The sequence below is a fragment of the Chenopodium quinoa genome, unplaced genomic scaffold (assembly GCF_001683475.1).
Source record: "Chenopodium quinoa cultivar QQ74 unplaced genomic scaffold, ASM168347v1, whole genome shotgun sequence".
NCBI classification, from domain to species: Eukaryota; Viridiplantae; Streptophyta; class Magnoliopsida; order Caryophyllales; family Amaranthaceae; genus Chenopodium; species Chenopodium quinoa.
The window spans coordinates 3,800,868-3,826,786 of record NW_018744633.1 but is presented as its reverse complement, the minus strand read 5'-3'; the positions used below and the strand labels follow the sequence as shown (position 1 = coordinate 3,826,786).

Below are 25,919 nucleotides of genomic sequence, written 5' to 3'. Positions count from 1 at the left end.
GTAAAAATATTATGAACTTATTTGTAACAAATTGTGACCTTTAGCATCACCCATGCATATATGCATATCATATCATAAAGACAACTATAATGTGATTAATTTCCTTTCTAATGACGTGTTGATAAGTAGTTAGAGGAACAACAATTAAAAATATATATATATATATATATATATATATATATATATATATATATATATATATATATATATGGTACTGTATGATAATCGCAAATTTGTAACCACTTGATCTTATAATACTAATTCCGTAGTTTCCGTACATTTGCCTTTTCAATTTAATTAAGCATCTTTAATCTGGCAAACTACTATATAAGCTAGGTTAGATGAACCACATTCTTTCAACTTGAGCTTCTAGTCTTCTACTTCACCTTATTACTCACCAAACCAATCACATACAAACTTTATTTGTATTCGCCAAACAAAAAAACTCCCTCTGTTCCGAAATAATAGTAGTCATACTAGAAATATAAAGTAAATTTTCTAGTAAGAAATACATAAAAGTGTGTTAAATTTATTGATATATTGATATATCTATCATAGTTAGAAGTATATCAATATGGTAAACAATAATAATATTGGAGAGAATAAGAACAATGTTGTGGATGAAACACAAAAAAAATATAGTTATCCAATCGATACAGAAAACAAAGCAATGATATTTCCATTATTTTCTGTAGAAAAACCTCATATGAGAGCATTTCATTTGAGTTGGTTTCAATATTTCACTTGTTTTGTATGTACTTTCGCAGCTCCACCTCTGCTTCCAATCATCCGTGATAATCTCAACCTTACAGCCACTGACATTGGCAATGCCGGTGTTGGTTCCGTTGCGGGGGCGATTTTCGCCCGTCTTGCCTTAGGTGCTGCCTGTGACTTAGCCGGCCCTCGCCTTGCGTCTGCTACTGTCTGTTTTCTAACTGTCCCTGCTGTTTTTCTCTCTTCTATGGCTAGCTCACCGGCCGCCTTTTTTATTATGCGGTTTTTTACCGGATTTTCTTTAGCCACTTTTGTGTCTACACAGTATTGGATGAGTTGTATGTTTTCTCCTAAGGTTGTTGGCATTGCGAACGGCCAGTCGGGTGGGTGGGGGAACCTCGGCGGAGGGGTGGCTAACCTTCTGATGCCACTTCTATACAGTTTTATTTTAAATAATACTAAGGCTGACACGCCTTTTACAGCCTGGAGGGTTTCATTTTTCTTGCCCGCTTTTTTGCAAATGTTTTCAGCATTTGCAGTCATGCTATTAGGCCAAGACCTTCCGGGTGGAAACTTTCTTAAGCTCCAAAAATCCGGTGAAATGCACAAGGACAACGCGAAGAAGATTGTGTATCACGCGGTCACCAACTATAGGGGTTGGATCACTGCTATAGGATACGGATTCTGTTTCGGAGTTGAGCTAGCCGTAACAAACATAATTGTTTCCTACTTCTATGACCGATTTAATCTTAACCTTAGCCTAGCAGGCATTGTAGGTGCACTTTTTGGGATGGTTAATATTTTCTCTAGGTCATGTGGTGGATTGTTCTCCGACTTCATGGCAAAAAAGTACGGAATGAGGGGGAGATTGTGGGGGTGGTGGACTGTCCAGACACTTAGTGGTGTAATGTGTATTGTTATGGGACGCCTTGACACTTTAGGCGCTACCATTGCGGTCATGTTGATCTTTTGCTTTCTTGTTCAAGCTTCCGAAGGACTCACATTTGGGGTTGTTCCCTTTGTCTCTAGGAGGTAATTAACAATCATTTACGTAATACTACCTCTGTTAACTATTAGATGCAAAACACGGGAAATTAATTAATTAATTAATTAATCTTTGTTTGTATGATTATTGTTCTTTGCAGATCATTGGGTTTGGTTTCGGGGATATCAGGAGCAGGAGGAAACGTAGGTGCAGTGATATGTCAAGTAATATTCTTCAGAGGTTCACAATTCAAACTAGAAGATGGAATAACATACATGGGTATTATAATCATTGTTACTACACTTAGCTTATCTTCAATATATTTCCCTCAATGGGGCGGTATGTTGGCTGGTCCGAAACCGGGTGTTACTGAGGAAGACTATTACCTGAGGGAATGGGATGCAGATGAGCAGGAACAAGGACTTCATAAAGTAAGCATGAAATTCGCCGAAGGTTGTAGGAATGAAAGAAGCTGTAAAGTTAAGTCTGTTCCGGTAGTAGAAGAGAGCACCCGTCCTGCGATTGATGTTGTGTAACTATATATGCCTGCCTTGTGCTTTCATCTAGATCAAGTCCAAGTAATTGAGTTCGTGAAAATTGTGTACAACTTGCTGATTGCAAATGAAGCGTCTCTGATCTAGATTTATTAGTCTTTCATAGAAGGATTAACAGAGGTGATACTGATGCTATAATGCTAGTAATAGTATACAGGAACAATAGAGTTTCTATTGTATGCTGGAGTTGTGTTAAGTTGTAATCTTTAGCTGCGTTGGTGTTTGTGTTTTCTTCCTTGATGAGTAATAATATTTTATTTGCTAGAGGTTAAAAAAAAAGGTAATGGTTAAGTAATTAATGGAAATTTAACTCCTGATTGATTGTTTTTGATTGGTGTTTTGACTCAATTTTTTTTTTTTTTTTTTTTAAAACTTCATACACATGGATTAAGACATGATTATGTTGATACAACAATGCTTGGTACTAGCTCATATGAGAAATTGAGAAGTTTTACTCATTAGTCTTACTCTTACATGTCACTAGTTTTCGTCATGCTTGTTTTGAAGGGCTTAAAACGGACCTAATCCATGTATGAAAATGTTGTTTGACATGTAAAATAGCTTGGGTGTGATATCCAAAATGATCAAAACCGCCAACATTTAGTGTGAATGATGGACAACCATATCCTTAGTACTTCACCACTATCTTCCCTCTTGTCACCAATCACTAATACCTTGACACCACCACCACCCCAATTGATGACGACAAACACCACGATCACCACATTGATCGACGACGACCACCACCACTACCCTGACCGGCGACCCACCACATCCCCCTCAAAGATAACCCACCTCCTTCCCTCACCAGTGGAAAGGTGGTTTTTTTTTGTTTTTCTTTTCTGGCAACTGTACCAATCGGAGCCCAAAATCGGTTACCGTGCGCAATAACCGGAGCCCAAAACCGGTTACCGATTTTGGGCGCGGTAACTGGTTTTGGGCTTCTGCCTGAAATAAAAAAATAATACTCATAATAAATAAACCGCCACCTTCCCGCCGGCGAGGGGAGGTGGTGGGTTGTGATAGAGGAGGGTGTGATGGGTCGCCAGTCAGGGTGGTGGTGGTAATCGCCAATCGAAAGGGGTTGTTGGTTGCCGGGAGGATAAGGAGTGGTGAATTAGTAAGGGTATGATTGTCCATTCACACCAAATATTGGCGGTGATGATCGTTTTTGTTGGCGGTATTTAGCAATGCACATAAGGAGATGTTGAATCTAGGTGCCCATTTTTCTTTCAACTAGTTACAAGTGAAACCCTTTTAAAAAATCAAACTAAAAGGCGGGAGAAAACTCTTTTCCCTTGAGAAACAAATGAGATAAGTGTGCTAATTATCGCTAAAATTGAATTAAGTCATACTCTTAAACTATTGGTTTTTGAAGTTTGAACTGCATTTCTTGTACAATGCAATGTACGCTTTTACGTCCCAAATTCTTCTGTTATTCCGTCGCTTTGAAGAGCAATTGCTTAAACCCTTTGAAAACCCTAATTTCTTATAATTCAACCCAGATTAAGATTACCCAGAAACAAATTCAACGATTCCATGATTCTCTCTCCTCTAAACAGCATGAAAAACAACCACAATTATTGGGGTTTATTGATGATTTGAAGGATGAACGAACGCTTCACACCCTTCATGGGAGGGTAATAAAGAGTGGTTCCATTGTTGATTTGAATGTTGGGAACTATGTTTTGAGTCTTTATGCGAAATTCAAAGATTTGGGTTCTGCCCAGAGCCTGTTCGTTGAAATGTCTGAGAGAAATGTTCGTACTTGGACGGTTCTGATTTCGGGTTTTGCTCGAATCGGATTGTTTCGAGTTGGGTTGGATTGTTTTTCTCGAATGCTAGTGGAGGGTGTGTGTCCAAATGGGTTTACATTGTCAAGTGTATTCAAGTGTTGTTCTTCTATAGGGTTGGTTTATAATGGTAAGGCAATTCATGGGTGGATACTGAAACATGGGATTGATTTGGATGCTGTGTTGAAGAACTCTATTATTGATTTTTATGTGAAATCTGAAGAGCTTGATTATGCTAATAAGTTGTTTGAGTGTACAGATTGTGTGGATACCGTTTCGTGTAATATAGCTAACATGGAAAGTGGTAATGTAGAGAGCTCTCTTGGTATGTTTAGAAGATTGTCCACTAAAGATGTTGCAACCTGGAATACTGTTATATCAGGAATGATGAAAAATGGGTTTGAAGGAACGGCGTTGGAACTCCTTTATGAAATGGTTAAAGAACAAGCTTGTTTTGATGAATTTACATATGCTATTACGTTGGCTTTGGTTTCTTCATTATCTATATTGGGGCTTGGGGCACAGCTACATGCTCGATTGATCAGGCTTAGATTCTATGATAATGAGTATATAAGAACTTCACTAATTGATATGTATTCCAAGTGTGGGGTGATTGATAAGGCATCTGTTGTATTCAAGCAAATGCCTCAAGGATTATCTAATAAACATGCTTCTAAGATAAATGGTGAAAATTTAAAGATGGACACTGTTTCTTGGAGCTCCATGCTTTCAGGATATGCTCAGAATGGAAGGTTTGGAGAAGCCTTGGAAATGTTCTGCCATATGGTTCGTGAAGGAATTGGAGTTGATAAATATACTCTGACTACTATTGTCTCTGTATGTGCTGATTATGGGTTTTTGGAATTTGGTGAGCAGATTCATGGCCTCACACATAAGGTGGGATACAAATTCGATTTGGTTTTTTGCTCTTCGTTGGTTGATATGTATTCCAAATGTGGAAGTTTAGGGAATGCGCAGACAGTATTTGATCAAACTGTCACAAGGAACACTATTTTGTGGACAGCTATTATAAATGGATATGCCTTCCATGGGCTAGGTAAAGAAGCCGTTAGACTATTTCAAATGATGCTGGAAGATGATGTTCAACCAAATGAGATTACCTTTGTGGCAGTCCTAACTGCATGCAGCCATGCCGGGCTTGTTGATGAAGGCCGCAATTTCTTCTCTGTAATGAAAGAAGTTTACAAAATTAAGCCTGGAGTTGAACACTTTACTTGCATGGTTGATCTCTTTGGCCGTGCTGGCTACCTGGATGAGATAAAGAACTTCATTTACGAGAACAATCTATCACATCTTAGCTCGGTATGGAGGGCCTTCTTATCCTCTTGTCGACTCCACAAAAGTTATGATATGGGAAAATGGGTGTCAGAAAAGTTGCTTGAACTCGAACCATTGGATGCAGAACCTTATGTTTTGCTATCCAACATGTGTGCTACCAGTAACAGATGGGAAGAATCTGCTAGAGTTAGGAGTTCAATGCAGAAGAAAGGCGTTAGAAAGCACCCAGGTCAATCTTGGATACAACTGAACAACCAAGTTCATACTTTTGTTATGGGTGATAGGACTCATCCACAAGAAGCTGATATATATTCTTATTTGGACAACCTAATTGGTAGGCTAAAGGAGATAGGCTATTGTACTAATTTAGAGCAGGTTACTCAAGATGTAGAAGAGGAACAGCAGGAAATGTTTCTCCGTAGTCATAGTGAGAAGCTTGCCGTTGTATATGGTATCATTAGCACGACTAGTTTAACACCAATACGGGTCATGAAAAATCTTCGACTCTGTACAGATTGTCATAATTTTCTGAAGTATACCTCTCAGCTTTTAGGCAGGGAAATAATCGTCAGAGATATTCGTAGATTTCACCATTTCAAGGATGGACTCTGTTCTTGTGGAGATTACTGGTGAGCTGGAAGTAATTTGTCATGCATGACACCTTGATGGCATGTGTTGGTGAACTCTAAAATGAGGGACCATATTGGCTGTTATTGCCCTGGCATTCACATTACGTTCAAAATGTGGAGTACAGAGTATCATTCAAGCTTAAATATTAGAACAGGGTTTATGGGTGTTCTGTTTTTTATTGTTCAAAATTCAGACCAAAAAGCAGCTATGAATGGTTGTAAATCGCCTTGTTTCATCGATTCATGTCTTTCAGATACTTGGCAATGTTTGGGCTTGGGCAGGTATAATGTTCATAAATCCTTTAAAGCTTTATGTTACACTGTATCTTGTATTCTTGTTTATCTGACAAGTTTTCATGATCAGATCAACATTTCTCAACCTACACTTCCTTGAATAAAAATCATCCATCAAGTCTTCTTCCTTATGTTTGTGCATCTTTTCGAAAATGATCTTCCGATTTCATTGTTGTTCTAGTTTATGTATACAATCAGCTATGCAGTCCTGTTTGAATAACTTAAAACCAGATATTTTCCCCCCTTTTGAATTGTAAGGATTGAGGCTTTTTTTGAAGTGGCCCTTTTTATTCTGTGAAACTGTGTTTTTAAGTGTTTTCCCTAAAAGTTAATTGACCAGGCTTTTACTACACTTCTTTTATGTATATCTTTCATCAACACTCTCCCCTGAATTCTCTGTAGGTACGTCATCGTTTAATGAAATTTATGTTTTAATTAAGAAGAGCCTTAAAGATCAAGTCATCAAATTGGAACTTACTGATATTAGGTGCTTAAGATAATGCTTCTTTTTCTAGCTTCTATGTTCTTTCACTCTTTCGCTTTAATCTTATAGGTTCTTCTCATCTTCTGTTACTTTAAATTAATGATGTACCTATATTCTCATTATGATGATAGTGTTCTGCATTATCATGATAATCATTGGTTCTTGGCTGCTTATCTTATTTCTTCTGCAGCTGGTTCACATATTAAGGTGGATTTTTGACATGATTTTAGTCGATCAAGTGTGTACACCTTTTCATTATTTTATTTATCATACAACAGCTGTAAGGTTACTCATTGAAAACTTATTTGATCAAAACTTGCTTACTTTTTAAAACAAGATTTTTTGTTTTCAGCAGTTACAAGACTTTGCAAAACTGACCTGTATGCTGTATCATACTAAAATAACCTATAGTAAATAAACTTGTTTTGACCCGAACCAGAAAAACCCAACCCAAGCCGAAAACCAGTACTCCCTCCCTATTTTATTTATTGCTCCACTTTCCTTTTGAATTGACATTAATAAATATCTCACCAAAGTTGAACTTCCCCTACATCCGATTTGACCGAAACCAAAACCTGATTCAAATAGCTTGTTTACCACCTCTTGTTGTTGCCTTGAATATTGTTCTTGTTGGAGTAGGGAATGTATCATTTTTTGACTAGTGCTATTATTCTAATTTCCTCATCATTAGCTACTTTGGGATAAAGAAATGCTCAAAATCAGCATCACCATCAGTTTTAGCTGTGGATTAAAAATACGTAATATCGCTTATGTTCCACTCTTGGAGATTGAGTACTAATCAAGTAAAGAGAGTAGTAATGCTGAGAAACCAAATAGTAATGGGGTTTTGGTGGCTTTTCTCACAAGAGAGGTTAGTGGAACAAAGATAGAGGAGCCCACCACAGAACTTAGACATCAATTGTTAGATACTAGGATTTAGGTACAATTTTTTGCTGCTAAGACCTGTCTTTTTGCTCTAATTTGACATTGATTTGCTTTCGACGTACCGTGGTATTGTCAATTTTATTTCTTATAGCTTAATCTTATACTAACAAGTAACAACATCCTTTCAATTTTGAACTTTTTTTCTCCTTTTTATTTCCCACCAAACCAACATGGGTACTGACTTTTTTCTCATGTAAAATTATACCTTCTTGACAGCAAAGCTAACAGCAGCTACTATAACAACCGCAAACCCTCTTCTATAACTTTTATTTTCTCTAAATATATACGTCTTTGCATATATCTCTCAATCTCTTTGTGTCTTTTGTCTATCTTTGTTGACTTTGCTATGGGTGTCCAGGGTAAAGTGAGAGATCGAATGGAGAAATTCGTCGTTCTTCCTTTCTCCATGGGCTGTGCTTCGCAAGCTAGTGTTGCTGTTGCTGAACCAAGGCCTAGAAGATCAAAAGCAGACTTACATTCCCCTTCATTAAGTATGATAATATTTATATGCTCTTAATCTGTATGTATAGACTTGATTAAAAGTCGGTGTTTGAATTATTTTTCTTGTTTGCAATTACTTCTAGGAATCCAGGAAGAAGAGGACGACGATGAAAGCTTATCTGGTGAGAGCATGAAGAATTCTTCAAGGTTTTTGGCACTTCCAAGAACTAACTTGTCCACTGGGGTTAACAGGCTAGTGAAAGGTTTCAAAAGTTTGTCGCAACTATTCAGTAAGTCACGTGGCTCCTCGTTTTTCCTCAAGTTTGTTTAATTTTTTATGATTAGCCATTCCAAACTACGGTACATCAAAGTTGCCTTGAAAGTAATATGCGTATGGTCTAAGGGTGAATCAAAAGAAAACTCCTAAACTTACAGAGCAATATAACAAAAATTCAATCTTGTGTACATGCATCTATGTGATATCGAACTCTTAATCTAACAGTTTAGACTAAGGGTCTTATATAATCAACTCTTTCGGTGATTTCAAATTCTCCTCTCTATGCATGCATGTGTACTGCAATGAACCAATACCATTCACATGCCTAATAAAACCTGTTCGTTGAAAAGCTAATACTTCGTAGATGACTAAGATGAGTTTATAAAATTAAGATCGCTACCATATTATTTGAATTATATGCGTTACATAGCACCTATGTTATTTGGTTTGATGATCATCTTCTTGTTCACTGCAATAATGCTGGCGCGCTGATTTTGAGCTAGACATTTTTCTACGTTACACTTTAAAATGTCTTTAGCTGTCGAACTAATTGCAAATTTTAAGTTGATACTACGTATTACAATATATATGTTGTAGTACAGAATATATGTATTTGAAAATATTGAATGCAAAATAGGGAAAACAAAAAAATGCATTTACCTAGATAAAATTAAATAAAGACTTCATCATTTCATTTGCATTTCAACCAGTTTAGACTTTTTTGCATCTTGCCAAACACCTCTAAATAATACTCACTCCGATCCTTTTATTTAAAAAAAAATGTGTATGACTGTCTTATGTGCTTAATAACTTATTGTGAGATCAAGGTGACTTTACAATTATTATCAGTGTTATTCTAAATGTCTTACGAGTACAAAATAACAAGGTGTAGTACAATCTTAATCTGTACTATATAGACTTATGGTTCCTTGCACCCTTTTTTTTTTTTGTTATTTTCAGAATTTTTTTAAACTTTTCCTTCCAATTTTCTCTCTTCCAGTTTATGAAGATGAAATGGCAGAGTTGGGGATGAACATGGAAATCGGGTGTCCAACCGATGTGAAGCACGTAACACACATTGGGTGGGATAACCTAGCTAAAACAGACCCACTTATAGGGTGGGATAACCTCATCACATCCGAGCTGCTGTCGTCTTCGTCGTCTCACAATCACCCTGCATCATCTGCTGTTACCTTGAAGCAGTTTAATAATCTTGCAACTGCTCCTGAAAAAGACCGTCCAACCTTTGTTAGTAGTTTCAATGCCTCCTCTTCATTAGCTTAGTCTTGAAGAATTAATATAAATCTTTGCTTTTGATCATATATTATAAATATAATACTTTGTATTATATATATTTCTTGCAATCAAAGTTGGTTCTATTTTGTGGGCATATATTATATGATATGATGTGGTTTGTATTGTGCTAGGTTTTGTGTGATTATGTACAAATCATGGCAGTTTTTATAATGCACCACCACAACCTCCATAATCATATTGCATATTTGTACTGTGGTTGGTTATGATTGGTTTGATCTAGAGTTACTCATTTGTTGTAAAGAACAAGTTGTGATACGTAGGAAGGAAAAGAAAACGAATGTGAATGTGATTATTATTTCTAGATTACTCAATTATCATTATCCCACTCCTTTTCCTCTATACTTTAGAAAGATGGGAGCAACTTGAATGATTCATGAAACGTACGTGTACAGTCTTGCTTAGCTGGAAAAGAAAAATACTCGACCGATACGACCATCAAAGAGAGGATGTAGAAAATCTTTCACTTTTCACTCCGTTTTTTTTTATCATAGTCACAAGTACTCATGTCATATCTTGTGTATTATATGCGTTGAAGGATTCACACTTTATTGTGATTTTCCGATGCATTGTATAATAATTGATTTGCACAAAAAATGTAAGCAGACGGGGGAGATTTGGGATGATTTATATTTTTCACTATAGAAACTTAAAAGGTTTTCAATTCAATTAATTTGGAACGAACTATCATAGAGAAGTGACCTATTATTTGGGATGGATATTGGAAATTTATGCGTATATTTGAAATTCATTGTCAAAGTAGATTTCAATTAGCAAAATGTTGATTACTTCTAGTTGTAAGTCTTGTAACTACAAATTAAAGCAGATACAAGAACAAAGCAAATTAAGGAGCAAACAGAAAGCAGAGTATTTCCTTCAATATACAATATCTTTTTCCATCTTCACAATAATAGAAGTTTAGCCCCTTACAACCAGAACCATACTACCCATGATCTCAAATTCCTAACTCACTTGAAGTAGTAAGGAAGGTTGAGAACATACATGAGGAAGTAAGCCCATGTAACACCGGAAACACCACCGAAGAAGAACCCTCCGGTGAACTTAGCCCACCCATCAGCAGTCTGGAGCTGGTCAGGCTGCTTCTTTCGCCCGGTCAATGTCAAAGACGGGGCGATAGAGGGCTCTCCCTCCTTGAAGGAAGCAATACCATACATAGTCAAGCAAATGCTTAGGATTACTACAAGTCCTGCAGCAGCTAAGGAACCTGCAGCACCAGCATACTCAGTGTTTCTTAATGGGCCAGCCTTGACAAATGGGCCAACCAAAAGAAATCCATGGGCCAAGCCCACCTCAACACCACGTAGAAGTGGGTTGACTGCAGTCCTGTAGGCTGGGAGGTTGGATAGGTACCAGGCAATCAATGGGCTGGATGTCACTGGGGTCTCAAGCCCACCAATGAATGGGTCTCCATTTAGAGGCTGGATTACTTGGTATGTTGGCTGTCAAAGAAATTAATTATAAACAAAGTTAATTTTGTTCATAACTTATCGGTTAATCTGGGCGTATAATTATATAAATGGCAATGATGTAGACAAAATTATTTAGCAAACTATTCTCTGAACATATTGCAAGTTTATATCCGAAAAAATATACTGACAAAAAAAAAAATTACAACTCCTAGTAATAATGAGCTCAAACTATTAGTGATCAATTTGATCGTTTAAGTTATTGAGTGTTATTCAACCCTTGAAGAACTTCAGATTTTCTAATCATTTATTCCTACCTATATCCATCATGAGAATCGAATATATTAAAGATGTTACAAACTACTTTTTATATTCTTTTTGTTTGTTTCATAAGCACAGATATTTTAACTATCCTTTGCTTCATATAAATGTATAATCAAGCTATAATATACTTCGTACATGTGAATGGAAGTAGTAAAAAAGTATAGTGTATATGATATGCTATTACATCACTTGAAAGCGGGAGGAGAGCTCTAGCCATCCCTCTGTTATTTAAGCTTTTTTTTTTTTTTTTTGAGCTAAATAAAGACATAAAAATAAATGTAACGTCTACCAGCCAATCAAAAACAGCCAATTATTTAAGCATAATATGACTAGTTAATTTTAAAAAATTAGACTAACGGAGTACTGAATTGAGATGAACTAAATTGTCTATGAGAAAAGCAATTTAAAAACTGAACTGAACTTCAACTGAAATTAAGCTGAAGAGATTAGATTTTAAATTAGAAACTTAATTAAGAGACAAAAAAAAACAGCTACTCCAGAAATATTTAATTTTCAGAATAAAACTGTTGACCTTTTAACAATTCTAGGTTCTGGTAATCTGGTATCACCAAAACCACCAGACATGTCAGCAAACATACATCATCAAAGATCTAGATCACCGAATTTCTGGTCAGCTCAATGTACCAAATTACTGTCAATATCAATTTTAGTGTGCGTTCCAAAATATAACTATAGATTTGGTACGATATTATTCTAAATCTCCACTGATTCACATGATTATCAACTAATATTAAGTTACACCACTTATTATTCCATACCTAAGAAAGCTAAATTTTGCCATCAATGCATTTTATATCTGTGTACGGAGTAATAAATACCTTGGCGTATACAATAATCTAATACCATCATTTATCTACGACTAATCATCAATCGTTTCATCTGATATTCCATATAACTATTAGAGGTGAATTTATGACTAGACGTGTTCATTGTAATCACAATCAATAGTATTCACAAACGTTATTAGTTAATTTATATATTACCGTATGATTACTTAAAACTCAATATCTTGTGTTCATGTCACAAAATAAGCAATAGGAGCACATAGCAATATAACACGTAACCTAATATGAGCATAATAATACCTTTTCGGATTGAACAGCCTTGATGGTAAAAGAAACGTTCCTCCTAGAAGAAGGGAAAGCTCGCAAAGCAGGGCCGGAAATGCCCTTAGGAGCCACAAGAGCCCTAGTGGTGAACCCACTCTTTAATTGGCTAGCCATTGGCGATGTGGTTGCAGCCATTTTTACAAGCCTCCCTAATAAAAAAATATAGTTGTACCAAAAGCACAAAAAATTGAGTAAAGAGTTTTAAGAATGAGAAGAGTGACAATATAGTATAATAGTATACTTACTAAGTTAAAGATTTGGAAAGAGAAAATAAAGAAAGAAGAGGTTATCCTTCAAATTTAGAATTCATGGTTGTGAGTTAAGTATCCTGATTTCTGATTGGATAATTGGTGGATCCAATCTTATCCACTCTCATCTTTACAAATACTCTTGTTTTTTATATCAGGTATTCGGACTATTTGACATGCCATTTTTTTTGGATATCCATTTTTTATGGTTGGGCTGGTTCAAGATTGAATTGGGCTGGGTTGGTCCAAGAGGGCCCAAGACTAAATGAACTAATAATTAATATAGTTCAGGCCCAAGAATAAACTGCATTCCCAAAACCCAAAAGTTTGTATACACTTCAAACTCCAATTAAAAACAAAGTCCAAGAGATTATAAAAAGTAAGAATTTCATGAATCTCAATTCTATCACCCTCGTGTAATCAGGAAATAATAATAAAATACGAAGTAAATAAATTTGTCTTTTGTTTGAAAAAAAAAATCTGAAATGAGATTTGAGCGATTTTATGTTAAATATAGATTTGGACTGTACCTATTATCGAGAGAGAGTTTACCTTACAAGTTCAAGTAACTATTCGTAAATTATACATAGTATGACGAAAGAAGAAGTAACCTATTTATCTTATAAAGTGTTTTAACTTTATCTTTTTTTTATGAATTTGAAACACTAACATGTGTCTCATAAATACTCCGAATTATAATTCAACATATTAGAACTTTGAAAGATGTATATAGACAATTAAAAAATTGATAAAATACTTAAAACTTTATTCTAATCAACTTTTTGACAAGCAATAGCCAAAGGGTTCAACGTTTTTATTTGACCAAAGTGAAAGTATTCTTCTTTTCCCCCACTTCATATCTTCAACACTAAATTGCTTGGAAACAACCTTTACAATTTTATAAAAGGCCAAGGATTCCAAAAGAATGGCTGACTTGACCTGACTAAATAAAACACTAATTAAAACATTATCCTATCTATTCAAATTTACATATTAATATATTTTTTAAATGGTAGATGGATATAATGAATATTCTTCACACGTTTTCAACTTTTGAAGTGAACTTGACACATTGGTTGAGAAGATTCAATTGACATTTTGACCAATAACTTTTTTTTTTTTTGTTAATTAATCTTTATTTTTTAAAATAACTAATACTCCCACTATAAAATTACACGTGTTAAAGTTTATTAAATTGAGAAAGAAAATATTGTATTGACTTGTATTATGGTAAGTTGAGATAAACTTTTGATTAGTGAAAGAATCAAAATAGATATCCATGACCCATGACGTAGCATCAAAGTCATGATCATGATTTGTAAATAATAAAAGATAATTTTAATTATAGAAAATTACCGTTTAGACTTTAGAATAATATAATGGTTTGGAACAATATCAAAAATATAATATGTAGTACTCTGTATCCTTTTCTTTTTTTTTCTTTGTTTCATATAGAATGTGATATCAAAATCTTCAATTTTAGGGTCTGTTCTCTTACGTTGAAATTCAGTTTAGTTCAGTTCAGTTCAGCTCCCAATTTCCTTCTCTTATAAAATATTCATTTCAATTCAGTTCAGCTCAATTCAGTTCAGTTCAGTTTAGCTGAGTTCAATCAATGAGTACAGGCCCTTATATACGGTGCACTCAAGTTGAAAAAAGGTCCGCATCACTATTCACTAAGACACTAACATTCCAAGTTAGAATACTAGCTAAATATATACATGGTGCTTTAAGTGTAGGATATATTGTCAAAAATCAAATCACCTAAAAAAATAAATTTTACAATGCTAGTACAACAGATAACCATAGACAGCCACCTTCCACTTTCCACCCCAAAAAACACAAAAAACTATTAAAAAGATTTGATATCCACTAGTTCAAAGATCAAATTGAGAGACGAGAATAGTTTAGGTTAAATTCATGGGTATAATTAAGTGTAATATAATAGTTCCATGAATGAACTTACACTCATATAAAGTCATGAAGCATCCTGTATCCCTTCTTGTCATATTACGTAGCAAAAATTGGACCCTTTCAAATTGTCTTATTCTTTTATTTGATTTGCTATTCATCTGTTGTCCCAACATTTAGACTTTGGGTTCTTTTGATGGTATTCGGTATGATTATTAGTACGGAGAGAATCTGATCACATACAAGTCTAATTAACATGATTTCATTATTATTATTAGCTTTCGGTCCATTTTTCTTCTTTAATGTACGTAAGACAGTTGAACTTGTTATCCTTAACATAAATCACATCATATCAATCCAGAGCGTAAAAATAATATAATGCCTGCAACACACAGCACGTAGGTGATGGAACCACTAGTGTTGCGTATGTTATATGGACAGTTGGGATATAAAAATTGCATTATGATGATAACATAATAACGTAACTAATAAAAGGTGTTAGACAATACAATATTCCATGTAGATTTCCAAACTCTTGTATAACGAACTAATCTTGTTATTACAACATGATTCACCATGCATGAAACATGAGTGCATGACGCATCCTTACATGCATTCTAGAGGTCTTTTCCGTGTGATTCTTTATAAATTCTCTTATGAAAAAAATAAGGAGTAATCTTGAATTAGAAGGAATTACACTCTTCAGTGTTTACCAAACAAATGACATCTATATATATTAGAGGGTCCAATAACATCTTTGCTTTGCCTAGATGTACTTCGTATTATATACGAAGTAGCACTTAAAGTTAATTAGGTACTCTTTACTTCAACTTAATTTTAGTTCAGTTCGCCTCCAATCAGTTCAGTTTAGCTTTTAATTTCCTTCTTTCATAAAATATTCTTTTCAGCTCATTTCAGTTCAGCTCATTTTAGCTCCAATCGGTTCAGTTCAGCTCAGATCACTTCAGTACATGTAAACAGGTCCTTAGAAGGAGGTTTAATTTTAAACTTATCGATCAAAACTTATCTAGTTACACCATGTATATATTCAGATTATTTAACACACTAATTAAAATTGTAAATTGGACTTTATTCATTGGTATAATACCCTTAGCCTATTAACCTTTATTAGAACTAGAGGTGGATTCAATTCATCTTAAAAATTAAGTTTTATAACTAATTAAGCTAGGGATGACCAAGATCATCAATCATGTGTAACCAAACAAAAAGTCTAAATCAAGTCCGATAAGTTAATATCATTTAAACTGTACTTATCTTATCTTTATGTAGGTCGTTCTTTGTTGTTCACCTTATTCTCATCACTTATTTCAACAAAAATAATCTTAAATAAAGATTACATGAATATTTAGAGATTAAATAAATTTTTAAAAATTATGATAAGGGTTAATAAGATCTACAACCACCCCAAGTTCAAATACAATCAAATCATAAGATCATACAGAGTAATAATTTAAAAAAATCAAAACCTTAATTCTAAAGTTTGAAAGAACAAGTACTTAATATAACATTGTGAGATATATCAAATAATGAACATAAAACTTTGTTTATTATTTAATGACGGCGTATATATTACCTAGTAATACTAAAAAATAATCAACAAAAAAGTTGACAATCACAAAACTAAAAGAGTTAAAGGATTTTACACTTTAAATTGGCCTTTTTTTTCCTAATGTAAAGAAGGGGGGGACAAGGATGGAACAATAATAATGGATAAATTTAGATAATGCATTATCTAAATACTTCTTATTGGTTACCATAGGGCACAGGACCATTGCATAGGTCATTTTGTGAATACCTTTTAAGTTAAATTAATATAAATTTAGATTTTAAAAAAGAAAAAGAAAAATAGAAGATGTCGTATGGGATTAAAGAATTATATATTTATATTATGGAAATTATTTATCTAACACAAAAGACTATTGATACAATGATACTTTGAAGTACTCCCCCTGATAAAATCAATTGAGTTTAGTGGAAAATAATTAAGAGTAGTGATTTCACTTTTTAGATGTCCCCATAAAGATTAAAGAAGAAGAATAACAATATACTTCAACATGACTCTTAAATCTTTAGATGTCGAAACTAGCTCAACACTTCTTGGACATAACTTCGACACACTAATTACATTTAATAATTTTTTAATATTAAACAATATAAAATTAGCGTATTTTGTATGCGTTTGGCTACACTATATGACAGCTTGTAAAAAAAACAAAGTAACCCTTATAACACTGACCGATTAACAATTGACTCACTCAGTGAGCAACCTCTATAACACTAGTAAAGTAACCCTATAATGATTGGACACACGGTATGGTCAGCCACATATGAAAACTTGTTTTTATAATATGTTTGATATAGGATTATTTGTGAAATTTAATTTACTGTAAATCAGGCTCTGCATAAAAGTCAAGTCTTTTAAAATGATACTGTTCACAACATAACTAACCCTAATTATACAAGACAACACTTAAGAGTAGAGCGAGGGTATAACCGTATAAGTGTATAACGAACTAACGAAGCATATGGGAATCCCTGACCCATGGTCGTTGTTGGTAATAAATTAACCTAGCTATAATTTATTTAGCTAGCCCAGGGGTGGCTAGCAATAATATTTAATTTATGTACAATTCCATCAAATTGATAATCTATAATAATTTGTCAAAAATAATCTATAATAATTTACACACTTTATAAGATGGACCAGTAATCTTTCAATGTACCTAAACATTGCATTATTATTTATTATTTATTAAAACACTATTGTGATACACATACAGATTCCATCAAAGAAGAATGACGTTCCAAGTCGAGCCCTTTTTTGTATCATGTATGACCACATCAATATATTATTGATCCAGATATAATAATGTAATTAAATTATTCTATCGATGAATGATATGTTTAATTAAGGAAAAATTCCCAAATTAGCGGCATGCAATCAAAATTAGTACGTAGAATATTGATCATACCCTACCTTAGGACTCATTTTCCGGACTAGAAAGGTAAATTAGTACAAGTTTTTACAAGTTTTATTACTCCGTAATTAGCTGATATATACCTAATTAGCTAATCCTACTTCAAGAAAAATGTGAGAGAGCATATAGCATTAACATTGTCATCACCTTGTCGTCATATGTGCAATTCACGTAATAATGTGATTTATCTATAAATATCTTTAGTTCTTTACACGTACTTTTATTGAAATAAACACTCATTTTTAGTATGTTTGGTATCAGTTTTGGTTTTCAGTTTTCTGTTTTTTGAAAACTAAAAACCAAAAAAGGAAACAAGAAAAAGGTGTTTCCACTTTTCTGATGTCAGTTTTCAAAATTATCATAATTTTGATAAGTTTATATAATTTTTGATTCATTATGGGATATATATCATATGCTTGTAGAAAACAAAAAACCGAAAAACAGAAAACCACAGCAATGCAAACGAAGATTCGTTTGGCATCACCGTGGTTTTCTGTTTTTTTAAATCATATGATATATATCATGTAATGAATAAAAAATTAGTTAAATTTATTAAAATTATGATAATTTTGAAAACTGACAATCTAAAAGTGGAAACACCTTTTTCTTGTTTCCTTTTTTGGTTTAGTTTTCAAAAAAACTGAAAACAAAAAACAATGTCAAACAGCATTTAGTTTCGGCTTTAATGTCATCATATAATAAAATGTTTGAATAATAGATTATATTCTTGAGTGAAATATAATGATAATAATTTTTTGTAAAAAAAATTACAAATTAAAAGTTCATTTATTTCTAAGGATTAATAGCCGTAATTGATACTTGTACTGCAACTTTTGGCAAAGGAGAAAAATAAAATAAAAGTATGTGGACCAGAAAAAGGTAAAAAGATTCAAGAATCATAATTCAATGGCTTTTCTAAGTAATGGTGGGACGTTGAAGGAGTGAAATAGAGGTACACATTTCATATTTGTTTGCCTATATAAAGAGTCAAATATTGTGGACTCTTTCTTCCACCTTAAACAACAATATTGTTAGATATTCAAACTTTTCTTTTCACTCATCATCACTCTCATCTTCCAAAATTCTTATTAATATTTCTACAAGAAATTATCACAATTATAATATATTATACAAGTACTTGCTAAGCTATATGGAGGCTGTTCAAAGTTTCAACTCAATGGAATGCTTTCAATTCAGGTAAATTAGGCAATTAATGTTGTTTTGATGGACATAATAGTTGTAAATTTGAACTGAAAATGTGTCATACATGAGGTATGTATATATTTTAGGAGCTTTGTTTGTCCAAATTAGTTTATATTATTGTCGCATTAATCTTTGATTTAAATTTTATCATAATTATACTCGGTGGTGGAACCAGGAAGTTTTTAGTAGGGGCTAAAGTAAACGAAATTCAAGGGGAAATAAAACCTTCTGCTATAATATGTGTAGTAATATCTCACGCACAAAAATAATATGAAGTATGAAAATGTCTAAAAAGAGTAGACAAAAAAAAAGTGTTAATATTGATGTTACAAATTCGAGCTTTACCAACTACATTTGCGCTTAGGAGTATGAGAATTTCCATACCTTCCCTTCTACTCTCAAGTGTTTACTTACGGAGTTGGGATGACTTAACCAAGTTATACTTTAACATGTGACCAAGTTGTATTCAAGTGTTAGCGCATTTTTTGACACACCATTCGTGTGGTCGATGACATCCATCAATACACTAGCCGGGTAACCTTTGACTAACTAACCCCTAACCGAATAACCCCTAACCAATTAAGTAACCTCTAATCGAGTAACTCAGATCATGATTGATAGAGCAACCCTTAACTGAATAATCTATGATCCATATATATATATATATATATATATATATATATATATATATATATATATATATATATATATATATATATATATATATATATATATATATATATATAATGGGATAAAGGTCAATCACGCTATGAGGTTTGTTAATCTTTATTTTAAAGTCGATGATGTTTCCTCGGTTAATAACATTTTTGTTCATGTAAAATTATTAATTTACTCAATTTAAAATTTAATTATCACATATATTTGTATAAAACCAAACATCGTGTGTATTACATCGTAAGAACATTGACTAATGAGGTTTTACGTTGAAGTCAAAGATCCCTTTAACACGGGGGCTAGTGTATTTTGTTAGCCCATATTCCACGAAATGGAAATAAAATGAAAATTCTATTTATTTTTTATTTTTTTTAACCAAAAACGTAGTCATTTTCTTGATTTAAGTGAAGAATGTCAATTAAAAATTTAAAACAAAGGCAGATCTAGAATTAAGGTACGACAATACGATGTGAGTAGTACTATATCCATCTTAATTGGTACGTTGGTCAATTGTCTAATATTCCACGGGTCTTTCACTCTTAATCCTAACTTGAATATTAAGGTATAAAGTGTCCAAGAACAAGCCTTGAATATTGCTTGTATGTTTTTTCTTTCTTACTCGTAATTATTACGGAAAATAGATATATTGGATTTAGACTTTTTATTTTTGTTGATTTTTGACAAATACATACAAAGGTAAGGCTTTAAAGTAAAAACAACTTACTATACATTTTCATTAAGATGGTATAGCGAGATTACCTAAATGACACTAGGTGGTGAATGACTATGCTTTTTTCATTAAGATGATAATAACAAGATTGTGTAAATGACAATATGTGTAGAATGAAATTTAGCATCTTATTTTATCTTATAAGTGTATACTCATTGCCTCATCCCCAAACCTCATATAAATATCATAATTAATACTTTGTTCATCATATTTTAATATTGGCTATATACATAGCTAATCCTAGTTCTTACTTTTTTTGAGAACGTGACTCGGGATCAAGATGTAACCTTAGGTGTACCGTGTATATGAAGTCTTGGATTTATTAACAACCATTAATTAAGCTCTCTTATTTTTTACTTGAGAATTTTTCCATTAACCTTGAGATTTATATTGAAGGAATTGTTGTTTGTTAATATATAGTATGCTTAAGTGAGTAGGTTGTTCATCATGACTTTTTATTTTATTTTATTTATTTTTACTCCGTATTTTATTTTGTTTATATATATGTGGATGTTGCCGTACAATTTGTCAAACGAATTATTATAAATATATAATTGTTATAATGTGCTTAATCATGCAACTTTTCCCCCCTTTGATAAGGATAATAATGCACTTTGGTATACCTAAATCGATCAATTTTATAAAATATTTTTTTTATGTATACTTTTTTAGACAATGGATTTGATAATTGAAATACAAATACTACTAACATTCAACATTTTAATGTATAGCTTGGAGAATCTATATTCTATAGTTTATACCATCCTTCACAAAGTCAATTAAGCACATGTGAAACACAAAACAACATTAAACGGTTTAGTAAAGATATGCAAGCAAAATATTCCCTTTGTTTACTGCAACTTACTATGCATTTGATTTAATTTAATTATTCACTACTTGTGATAAAATTAGGTATTTTTTTTATAATTGGATTCAAGGTATCAAGGATAAGCACAACGAATAACTAATTGACTAATTGTAAAATTTACTTACATATGTATTACAAAGTACAAATTTACAATCATTTTAAAGATACCATATTGACTAATTTTAACTACTATACAATACACAATGTATATAGTATATACCAAATAGTATTTGGTTAGTGTTGGGCTCTTTAATCCCCCTCCATCCTACACCCAAGAGTATTATATGCTAAATCGACTTGGTTAGATTGTATAGGTTGCTTGAGGACCTTATTTTTTCCTATCAATTTTTAATTTATAAAAGATGGAGTTCAAAATACTAATAATAAATGTAATCAAAACCTTATTTTAATTGTTCCGCTCAAACTAGGTTAAATTTGTCCATGTTTAATTATGTGCACAATATGATTATATAATATCAAAATGACAAAATCCCATAATTTCTCAACCTCAAAATGACAAAATCCCATAATTTCTCAACCTATATAGGGAGTAATATTTAGCCTTGACAGAATTTTATCCAACCCAACACTCAATAATTATGGTTGTTATCCTATCCAATTCACCAAACACAAAATAAAATCTTTTTACTAGCTGTATTTTTTTCCAAATTAATCCCCTAAAAAAACCTTCCTTAAGCAGATAAAATTGCCTTTATATTCACTCTCAAACCCTTTAGAAGGGGAAAAAAAAAAAGAAAAAAAAAAGCTTTGTATAAATTTGTTGACTAGGTAAAACAACCCAAAAATATGTTGAAAACTGAAAAAAGAAAAAAAAAATAAAAAGGAAATTACTTATATTTATATTTACAGTAATTTAATTTGTGTATAAGTGTTGGTATTTTAGTAAGCGTCTCCCTCACAAGAATCCCAACGGGCAACAACTTTCTCTCTCTAGAATCCTACTTTCATCCAACTTTCTCTCTCTTCTCCTTCTTCATCCCCAATTCGTATTATTTTTTGGGTTTTTCTTATATAATTTTTTCAGATATTCCCCTCGTTTATAAATAATGTGGGAATTAATTTTCGAGAACAATTCGATTATTTTTCTGGGTTGTTCTTGTAGTTGCTGCTCTTGATGATTTCCCCTTTTCTTTTTTTTCTTCTGCAAATTCTTTCTGGGTGATTTTCTAATCAATAGAATTTAATAATTAAATAAATTTCTTGAAGAATGAGCGTAATATTGTGGGAAAAGCAGCAGAAAAAGGAGAAGAAAAAGAAGGTTGAAGATGGCGGCAAAAATGGAGGAGAGATAATAGAAGATGATGATGTTCTAATTCCTCCTGCCAATTTTTCAATGGTGGAAGATGGGCTTTACAGATCTGGGTTTCCAGAACCTTCAAATTTCGGCTTCCTCGAAACCCTAAGTCTCAAGTCTATCATGTAAGTTTTTTGATTTTTTTGGTGATTAATTATTGTAATTTGGGGTTAATTAGTGTGTTATAATTAATGGGATTTTATTTGATTTTGTTATAATTATTTATTTGATTTAAATTTCAATGTTACAGATATTTGTGTACCGAGCCATACCCAGAAGAGCATTTGAAGTTTCTTGAATCACATAATATTCGATTGTATCAATTTGGAATTGAGGGAACTAAGGTATAATTTTTCTGTGTTTAATTTTATTGAATTTATATTTTCCGTATGATATTTATTTTTTTCTGAATTTTTTTGGGTGTTGATTGGAAATCTTTATTCCTTTTGGTTGTTTTAATGCTTATTAGTTGGTTTTTGTGAAGAATAATTATACAATTAACAATGCTTTAATTCTTGAGAGATAAAAATTTCCCCTTTTATTAGGGTTTGATAGAAATTGTTTATTGAATTGCTGAATTTAATTATACGTCTTTCTTGGATTATTTGGATAGAAAACAGAATTTGGCAAGTTAACCAGAGGTTTGTTACAAGTAACATTAGAACTTTGTTTATGATAATGATGTTTAGAGACGTGGAGTGCTAGGATTTCGATTTAGTTTGTGTTTATGCCCTGTAGACTTCAAAGATTCGTGCAATTTAGGTTTTGATTGACATTTTGGGAACCATTGATTGATATGTTAAAGAATGGTGATGGAGGGAGCTTGTTAATTCTATAAATCGCTATCAATTTAGATGGATGGTTTTTAACTAAAGGGGATGTGATTATCTAGCTATAAAGTGTGTCAATCTTCGTTGTCGTACTTCGTCTTTTCTCCTTCCTGGGAGAAAAGCAGCTTGTCCTAGTTATCTTTTACGTGTTTATTCGGTTTTACAATAAATTCCGTCCTCCTTACCTTTCTTCCTAGCACAAAGTCCATGGAGGGAAAAATTTGAAAGTTACATATGGAAAGTGGATATGTTTGAGGCTTAATTGTTGATAGGTATGGGATCCTTTATACGGTGAAGACTTTTGTACCGTGAAATCGAGCTTTTCACATGTGGTGGGAATTAAGCGATTGGCTTTTTTATTTTATTTTTTTCTTTTGGAGGATCACATGAGTGGGCTTAAAAGTTGCTTTATCTCTTGCTCAACATGACTAGGCTTGAGTCATTTGTGCATTGACGAATCTAATGGACCCAATAAAATATATATGGATTGAGTTGGAAAGGCAAGAGTGTGAATTAATGTTTGCTAAGCTCTCTGTGATAATATTGTTACACTAAATTGGGGAAAATCTAAATATTCATTGTTCATAACCTGTGAATTGATTTTTGCTAAGCTCTGTGATAAGATTGTTACAATTGGAATAGTTTATATCAGAATGTTCCATGCATACTGGTTGGCAGTATCCTTTGATAATGGATGAATTTGATGTTAACAACGTGAAACAATTAGCACCCATGTTATAGATCTCTCAGACTTTGTTTCTTATGTATTAGCTATGTTAATGGGCTAGCGTGGAAAGTAAGTTTATTGTTTTGTTATCTTATGCTGTTGCTGTGGCTTCTGGCAGGAGACTATCCCTGAGGATGTCATCTATGAGGCTCTTAGGATTTTGATAGGTAGTTCTACGTGAACTATCACAAAGCGTTAAATAATTTCTAGTTCACTTTGTGACTTCTAAATTCATAATTCATCTAATTTTGAGTTTCTTTTTGCCTGCAGATGTAAGAAATTATCCAATTCTGATTCATTGCAAACGTGGAAAGGTAATAGCTTAACTTCAAGAATATTTCATTGAGCTCCAAAGTTCTAGTTCTTGTATTCTTGATTTTTCAACATGTCAACTTTATCAACTGTGTTGCTCATGATTTTTTGCCTTGGTATTTACAGCATCGCACTGGTTGCCTCGTTGGCTGTCTTAGGAAATTGCAGAACTGGTGTTTGTCCTCAGTGTTTGAGGAATACCAACGCTTTGCAGGTGCCAAAGCCAGGACAAATGACATGAGGTTTATGGAGAAATATGATGTTTTGCGCATTAGACAGTCCCTTTACAGCCTCATCTACCAATATCATGGCTATGGCTCTAATAAAAGGCGTTTGCTGGACCGAGAAGACAACATGCCGACAGCCCGGATCAACGTTAGCTAAGCCAGAGTGCAGGTTTCTGGCAAAACTTTTGCTTGCCAAAACTTTCAGCTTGCTGCCTTTTTTCTCTTATTCTTTTATACTCTAAATGGGAAAGTTTTGTTTTAGTCATCCTTTGGCCTACATTGTTCTTTAGTTACTTTGGAACAAGCGTGGAAATATTAATTTTTTTTTTTTTCATCTTTTCCGTTAATTATTTTGGAACCAATCCTCATACGAATCTAGGGAAAGAGAGAAAGAATGTCATTTTACATTTTTAAAAAGAAATTTGATGTATATCGATTTATCAAGGAAAGAAAAGAAAATTTTCCCATCTATTGTCTTCTATTGTCTATTCTCTTAGTTTCATGTGTACTTTCATTGTTCCACCGATGCAAATTACTTCTGTTTTATAATTTTGATTATATTGCACAAATATGATGTAATGTGTATAAAATTGTAGATCGTCGTACAAGGTTAGCTCGTTGTTAGTTGCCCTACGGTGCAAGATGTTTCTATCTACTGGATTAAGTTGGCTCGGCCTAGGCCTAAGCCTAACAATTTACCGCGCCTTTACAATTGATTTGAGGAACTGGGTCATTAAGTATCACCTTTCATAATCAAAGTTTTCCATGACTAATAATGCCTACTCAGTAAAATCAGAATTTAATCTGGAGAATTTCTTGTCAGTAGACTATTTTACTCTGGTGTTATGCTGATCCATGGATTTTATGTTGTCATTTTTGGGATAGAATATCAGTATTTGTTCTTTGTTTGACTTGACTACTTTAGGAACAAGAACAACTTTTGCTTTTGGAATCAAGTGTCCTTTCCTCCAAAGGAGAGATGCACCCAAAACTTTAAAGGATCATATCTGTATTCCTGTAGGTGCTGATTTCTTCCAAATTCCTTCGCTAGAGGGAAGTGTTATTGTAAATAAGGCATATAATTTGAGCGGGAGTATTTAGTGTTATTATGTAATTATTCGGTATAGATCAACATTATTATTTTTAGGCCGTTTGGTTTTGGATAAAAGGATTTTAACATTCAATTTTACAAAATTGCGCTTTTAAACTTTTTAATCTGTAAGAAAATCTAAGTTTTTTTATTGAATGATGCATGGTTTATTGT

The 25,919-nt window shown here is 33.0% G+C and overlaps 5 protein-coding genes across 5 annotated transcripts; 4 read left to right on the top strand and 1 right to left on the bottom strand.

Moving 5' to 3' along the window:
* The first annotated feature begins 574 nt into the window (after positions 1–574).
* On the top strand, positions 575–3,200 carry LOC110701581 (high affinity nitrate transporter 2.5-like). The gene is made up of 2 exons (XM_021879214.1): positions 575–1,746; positions 1,860–3,200. Exons 1-2 carry the CDS (start codon positions 575–577, stop codon positions 2,233–2,235), a joined length of 1,548 nt encoding a protein of 515 aa, XP_021734906.1. The 3' UTR covers positions 2,236–3,200.
* Positions 3,201–3,653: 453 nt separating this feature from the next.
* LOC110701580 (pentatricopeptide repeat-containing protein At4g21065-like) lies at positions 3,654–5,978 on the top strand. Its single transcript, XM_021879212.1, has one exon. The coding sequence runs from the start codon at positions 3,654–3,656 to the stop codon at positions 5,976–5,978; it is 2,325 nt and encodes a 774-aa protein (XP_021734904.1).
* Positions 5,979–6,174: 196 nt separating this feature from the next.
* LOC110701099 (CRIB domain-containing protein RIC4-like) lies at positions 6,175–9,841 on the top strand. Its single transcript, XM_021878690.1, has 4 exons — positions 6,175–6,256; positions 8,056–8,188; positions 8,282–8,428; positions 9,416–9,841. The coding sequence occupies exons 1-4, from the start codon at positions 6,218–6,220 to the stop codon at positions 9,697–9,699; spliced, it is 603 nt and encodes a 200-aa protein (XP_021734382.1). The 5' UTR covers positions 6,175–6,217; the 3' UTR covers positions 9,700–9,841.
* A 658-nt stretch (positions 9,842–10,499) lies between these two features.
* LOC110701098 (photosystem I reaction center subunit XI, chloroplastic-like) lies at positions 10,500–12,885 on the bottom strand. Its single transcript, XM_021878689.1, has 2 exons — positions 12,587–12,885; positions 10,500–11,189 (listed from the first exon to the last, which is right to left on the bottom strand). Exons 1-2 carry the CDS (start codon positions 12,743–12,745, stop codon positions 10,698–10,700), a joined length of 651 nt encoding a protein of 216 aa, XP_021734381.1. The 5' UTR covers positions 12,746–12,885; the 3' UTR covers positions 10,500–10,697.
* Positions 12,886–18,776: 5,891 nt separating this feature from the next.
* Positions 18,777–25,126, top strand: LOC110701095 (probable tyrosine-protein phosphatase At1g05000). The gene is made up of 6 exons (XM_021878687.1): positions 18,777–18,965; positions 22,472–22,684; positions 22,810–22,903; positions 24,235–24,283; positions 24,387–24,430; positions 24,555–25,126. Exons 1-6 carry the CDS (start codon positions 18,919–18,921, stop codon positions 24,810–24,812), a joined length of 705 nt encoding a protein of 234 aa, XP_021734379.1. The 5' UTR covers positions 18,777–18,918; the 3' UTR covers positions 24,813–25,126.
* Positions 25,127–25,919: the final 793 nt, after the last annotated feature.

Excerpts from the sequence above, each read along its gene's own strand:
- LOC110701098 (XM_021878689.1), bottom strand. The coding sequence starts at position 12,745 with ATGGCTGCAACCACATCGCCAATGGCTAGCCAATTAAAGAGTGGGTTC. Across the intron at positions 11,190-12,586 it reads AGGCTGTTCAATCCGAAAAG|CCAACATACCAAGTAATCCA; the intron begins GTATTATTATGC and ends TTTCTTTGACAG.
- LOC110701580 (XM_021879212.1), top strand. The coding sequence starts at position 3,654 with ATGCAATGTACGCTTTTACGTCCCAAATTCTTCTGTTATTCCGTCGCT.
- LOC110701099 (XM_021878690.1), top strand. The coding sequence starts at position 6,218 with ATGTCTTTCAGATACTTGGCAATGTTTGGGCTTGGGCAG. Across the intron at positions 6,257-8,055 it reads CAATGTTTGGGCTTGGGCAG|GGTAAAGTGAGAGATCGAAT; the intron begins GTATAATGTTCA and ends ATGGGTGTCCAG. Across the intron at positions 8,429-9,415 it reads AAGTTTGTCGCAACTATTCA|TTTATGAAGATGAAATGGCA; the intron begins GTAAGTCACGTG and ends TCTCTCTTCCAG.
- LOC110701581 (XM_021879214.1), top strand. The coding sequence starts at position 575 with ATGGTAAACAATAATAATATTGGAGAGAATAAGAACAATGTTGTGGAT. Across the intron at positions 1,747-1,859 it reads GTTCCCTTTGTCTCTAGGAG|ATCATTGGGTTTGGTTTCGG; the intron begins GTAATTAACAAT and ends TGTTCTTTGCAG.
- LOC110701095 (XM_021878687.1), top strand. The coding sequence starts at position 18,919 with ATGGAGGCTGTTCAAAGTTTCAACTCAATGGAATGCTTTCAATTCAG. Across the intron at positions 22,685-22,809 it reads CTAAGTCTCAAGTCTATCAT|ATATTTGTGTACCGAGCCAT; the intron begins GTAAGTTTTTTG and ends TCAATGTTACAG. Across the intron at positions 24,284-24,386 it reads GGCTCTTAGGATTTTGATAG|ATGTAAGAAATTATCCAATT; the intron begins GTAGTTCTACGT and ends TTTTGCCTGCAG.